General features: G+C 40.1%; 1 protein-coding gene across 1 annotated transcript; it reads left to right on the forward strand.

Annotated features, from left to right (window-relative positions):
* The first annotated feature begins 473 nt into the window (after nucleotides 1-473).
* Nucleotides 474-1,418, forward strand: LOC115294096 (olfactory receptor 13G1). Its single transcript, XM_029941795.1, has one exon. It carries the CDS (start codon nucleotides 474-476, stop codon nucleotides 1,416-1,418), a length of 945 nt encoding a protein of 314 aa, XP_029797655.1.
* Nucleotides 1,419-5,601: the final 4,183 nt, after the last annotated feature.

The following is a 5,601-nucleotide window of genomic DNA, read 5'->3' on the forward strand; positions in this document are numbered from 1 at the left end:
TATATTTCTGTTCCGGTATGTTTCAAGAAAGATAGCATACAGTTGACAACTGGTGATATATGTAATTGTTTGTATTATATTCCATATATATATATTTGTATTATATTGTTTGTATTATATTCCATATATATATATGTATGTATTTTTTAATCTGTTTCTTCTCAACCACTGGTTTCAGTTTAGTGGAGTCATTAATTGAAGAACATGCATTAGAAAATTATATCCATCTGGAAGATAGAAGATATTGTCTGGAAGACAGACCTCCATCATGCTCCATCAATAAGGGAATTCTTGCTACAAAGTTGCATCAAATCAACACACAATCACTAAATTCCACCCTCCCCCACGCACATTCGCATGCGTGCAGGCATGCACACACACACAGACACACACAGCACATCTCTTAACAAAATCAACCACATCATTTTAATTCCTAGTTGTTCACTCTCTGCAGTGTGTGTCATCAAAGCACAATGAATAACAGCATTGTAACTGAGTTCATGATTCTGGGCCTCACCCAAAATCCTGAACTGCAGGGAATTCTCTTCATTGTCTTTCTCTGCATGTATTTTGTGGCCTTTTTTGGCAATGGGCTGATTATCATTACCATAATCTATAACACCACCTTGCATACACCCATGTATGTTTTCCTCCTGGCATTGGCTATTGTGGATATCATCTGCACAACAAGCATTATACCAAAGATGCTGGAGATCATGCTTACGTCAGAAAAGAGTATTTCATATGGAAGCTGCATGTCCCAGCTCTTCTTCTTCACGTGGTCCTTGGGGGCTGAGATGGTTCTCTTCACCACAATGGCCTATGACCGTTATGTTGCCATCTGTTTTCCTCTTCGCTACAGCATTATTATGAACCACCATATGTGTGTGGCATTGCTTAGCATCACCATGGTAATCGCAGTAACCAATTCCTGGGTACACACAGGTCTTATCCTGAACCTGACTTTCTGTGGGCCAAATAACATTGACCACTTCTTCTGTGAGATACCCCCATTGCTGTCTTTGTCCTGCAGCTCTGTGAGAATTAACGAGGTGATGGTATATGTAGCTGATATTTCCCTGGCCATAGGTGACTTCAGCCTCACCTGCATGTCCTATGGTTTTATCATTGTTGCCATTCTCCGCATCCGCACAGCAGAAGGCAAGAGGAAGGCTTTTTCAACATGCTCGTCCCACCTCATAGTGGTGTCCCTTTACTACTCCCCTGTAATCTACACCTATATCCGCCCTGCTTCCAGCTATTCATTTGAAAGGGACAAGGTGATAGCTGCACTCTATACTCTCGTGACCCCAACATTAAACCCAATTGTGTACAGCTTCCGAAACAAGGAGATGCAGACAGGGATTCAGAAAGTCTTTGCATTTCTGAAACATCAGTTGTTTCACAAGAGAATATAAACTCCACTCTAGAATCATCTCTTAGAACATCTCAGATTTTACTGATTATTAATAGGTAATTCCTTCTCAAATTTCCCTACTCCCTCTTCAGAGTGAGAATGTTTCATTCCCCTGAACATCACGTTTTCTTTGCTCCTCATTTCTAAAACACACTTATTTCTGGGACATCTGGGTGGCTCAGTCAGCTAAGCCTCTGGCTCTTGGTTTCAGCTCAAGTCATGATCCCACAGTTTCATGGGTTTGAGCCCTTGCATTGGGCTCTGTGCCAAAAGTGAAGATCTTGCTTGGGATTCTGTGACAAGACTCCCCCCACCCCCGGGGCCCCTCCGCCACTCATGCTGTCTCTGCCTTTCTCAAAATAAAATAAACTTTAAAAAATTAAAAATAAAATCCACTTATTTATTACCATTTCTCTACTGATTTATAGTCTTCACTCTGCATATTTCTAAATTTCTTTTGTGAAAACTTTCACAACTAATCACAGTAAATGTGAACTGTTTCTCTTATTCTTATTCTATCGCTGGCTTTCTCATTCTCTCCACAATTTTATGTTTTTAATTTTAACAATGTCCATAATGTAATATAAATACCATCTTACATAAATATATAACAATATATATCACAAAATTTCAAAAAATGTATATGTATCTTCTCATTCTTATTTATGCATATGTACAAGCATTTGCCTGTAGGCACAAACATCAATCTAAGGGAATTTTCACTAGATTGGGTTAGAAAATGACAGAAATGTTATGTAGAAGAAAATTCAGCTGTAATTGCCAAAAATAATAATAAGTAGATCACATTAACTAGGAGAAGAGCATCACATTAACTAGGAGAAGAGGATAACTAGGAAGAAATGAGACACTTATCGTTTCTGAGGTATGGGATGTGTTCTGAGGTGTGGATGTGAAGCGGCCAACTTCAGCTCAGGTCATGATCTCACATTTCGTGGGTTCAAGCCCCACATCAGGTTCTGTGCTGACAGCTCAGAGCTTAGAGCCTGCTTCTGATTCTGTGTCTCCCTCTCTCTCTGAACCTCCTCTGCTAATGCCCTGTATCTATCTTTCAAAAATAAATAAAACACAAAAAAATTATAAGAGAAACTATGAGGTGTATGGGAAGGAGAGTTATTTACTCTTTTCAGAGTGTATACCAGACAGGCAAGGATCACAGGGAGACACCCCGCCCTCTCCAGGAACGAAAGAGCTGGCAGTGGCCATTTCTCTCCCCCATCCCTCACCATAAACACCTGGCCACCTACAGGAATAAATGCAACAATGACATTATGAACTAACTTTCTAACGTCAAGCCCTTCCCTGCTGCCATTCCATGGATCTACATTTTTCTGGTCATGCTTGCCTCAGTCTCAGCACTATGGGTCCTCTCTCCCAGAAGACCAGTGAAAACGTTGCATAACCACATCTTCTGACCCAGGTGTTTTGAGAGGCTTTGTTCCTGGTAGTAGTAATTGGTCACCACTCAGGGAAAATGTGTGCACCTTCCACATGGAGTTTGTAAAGCATCCCCAGTTACTTTGATCTCTGCAGCATCTGCAAGTCCCCTATGAAAGAGGACCAGCGTGAACACTTTATGAGCCCACCAGAGTGAGCTTTGTAGAGTGGCCCTGGCCATCCCCAGTCTCCACAGTGGCTGTATGTTCCCTGTGAAAAAAAGAACCAGTGCCACCTTGTTATATGTGTGCACCTTGCCCACTACTTTCAAGAGCAAGAGATGGAGCTGACTTTCATAACACAGAAATGGACACCAATATTTAGACAAAACAAGGAGAAAAAGAAAAATCTCCCCAATGAAAGAAAAGGACCAAACCACAGCCACACACCTAAGCAAAACAGATAAAAGTAATATACTTCGTGGAGATTTTACGTAACTATTATAAAGACACTCACTGGACTTGAGAAGAGTGGCAGACATCAAACTAATCATATGAGAGAAAAAATATGCAAAATTCAAGTAAACTTAGGAAATTCAGTTAGTGGATTAAGTGTAATAACATTTGCATTATACAGATGAAGAAGAAGAAGAAGAAGAAGAAGAAGAAGAAGAAGAAGAAGAAGAAGAAGAAGAAGAAGAAGAAGGAGGAGGAGGAGGAGGAGGAGGAGGAGAGGAGGAGGAGAGGAAGGGGAGGAAGAGGAGGAGGGGGAGGAGGAGGAGAGGAGGAGGAGGAGGGGGAGGAAGAGGAGGAGGAGGAGGGGGGGAAGGGGAGGAGAGGAGATGAAGCAGGAGAGGTAGAAGAAGAAAAGAAAAGGGGAAGAAAAGGAGATGGAGGAGAAAGAAAGAAACAAAGGAAGGAAGGAAGGAAGGAAGGAAGGAAGGAAGGAAGGAAGGAAGGAAGGAAGGAAGGAAGGAAGGAAGGAAGAAAAAGAGAGGGAGGAAGGAAGGAAGAGAGCTATTATTCTTCATTTTATATGAAGAATAATAGCTGGAAATTTCCAAAATATGGGGAAGGAAACAGATATTCAGATCCAGGACCCAGACAACTCCCAACAAAATCAACCCAAGGAGGTCCACACCAAGACACACAGTAATTAAGATGGCAAATAGTAATGATGAAGAGAATTTTAAAGACATCCAGAGAAAAGAAATAAGTTACATAAAAGGGAACCCCCATAAGACTGTGAACAGATTTTTCAGCAGACACACTGCAGGCCAGAGGGAGTGTCATGATATAATCAAAATTCTGAAAGGCAAAAAAATATGCAAACATCATGGAAGTCTATCATTCAGAATTGAAGAGGTAAAGAGTTTCTCAGAAAATAAAAACTAAAGGAGCCCATGACCACTGAACCAGTATTAAAAGAAATGGTAAAAGGGCTTTATAAGTTGAAAGGCAAGACCATAAATAATAGTATGAAAAGTAGGAAACACAAAAGCAAAAATGTAAGTATATCTGTAAAAAAAAAATCAAGGGATTCACAGAATAAAAGGATATAAATATGACACTATACACTTAAAATGGAGGAGGGGTGGAGAGAAGTAAAGAATGAGTTTAGGCTTAAGCAACCGTCAACTTAATATAGGATGCTACCTAAAAAAGATGTTATACACAAACCAATGGTAACCGCAAATAAAAAAGAATAATGTAGGAAATCAAATAGCTATACTGTGAGTTAGGAAATTATAGGGAACACAATGCAAAGCAGAACACTGCTTTCTGGCTTTGCTGAAAACAGCAGGAAATGCTTTGTTTACCTAATTAATCTATATCTAGGGGGCACTCACATTGCTTATATGGTTGATGTATATCTAGAGGTTAGGTCCTGCCTGTATGCATAAACTCCTTAGACCATGTTGCCACATGGAATATTTTATCATGTCTTAACTTTTTTTCTGCACGTTTTCTATACATTCTTACTGGCATGTAGCCCACTTATGTATTGCACATTTCCCCCCTAAATGTATGCTTAATAAATATGGGACTCTGGCAACAGCTTGGGGAGACTTCCCTTACCTCCCCCCCCCCCACCTCTCTTGACTTGCATGGCATCTTGAGCAATTCTTTTTGCCATCTTCAGCTTTGCTGGACAAAACCAAAAGCCAAACCCACAATTGATAGGGATAGCTTTCAGAGGAAGATTTTCAGGCAGCAGAATTGGCATGTTTAGGAAAATAAAGTGAAACTGTCCAGACTTCAAACAGACCTCATCCCAGTAAGGGACAGCAGTACCCATGATGCAAATGTCCGGCAAACCTATCATTCAGAATTGGAGAGGTAAAGAGTTTCTCTGACAATCAAAAACTATAAAGGAGTCCATGACCACTGAACCAGTACTAAAAGAAAGGTGGCAACAGCTGCTAACGTGTCTAGCTTTCAGTGAGAGTATTTCTCTTCTCTCTTTTTTACCATGGGCCAAAATATAGCAGGGGAACAGCTATTACATTTACCAACTTTACAGCAACTTTTAAAGATGGCTCCTTGAACTGTTACAAAAAACCAATTAAGTAACTTATTTTGAACAATACAAAACATATGCCCCTGGTTCCCTGACCATGGCACAGTTGATTTAGATCTATGGGAACAAATGAGAAGAAATTTAAAAGAAAAACATGAAAAAGGAGAGGAGGTTCCTGCTTCCATTTTAGTGACATGGGGTTTAATCCATATGGCATAATGTCCATCACATGTATCTGCATAGAAGGAAAAATTAAGAAAGAATGCCTA

This window comes from Suricata suricatta, chromosome 6 (assembly GCF_006229205.1).
Source record: "Suricata suricatta isolate VVHF042 chromosome 6, meerkat_22Aug2017_6uvM2_HiC, whole genome shotgun sequence".
NCBI classification, from domain to species: domain Eukaryota; kingdom Metazoa; phylum Chordata; class Mammalia; order Carnivora; family Herpestidae; genus Suricata; species Suricata suricatta.

Excerpts from the sequence above, each read along its gene's own strand:
- LOC115294096 (XM_029941795.1), top strand. The coding sequence starts at position 474 with ATGAATAACAGCATTGTAACTGAGTTCATGATTCTGGGCCTCACCCAA.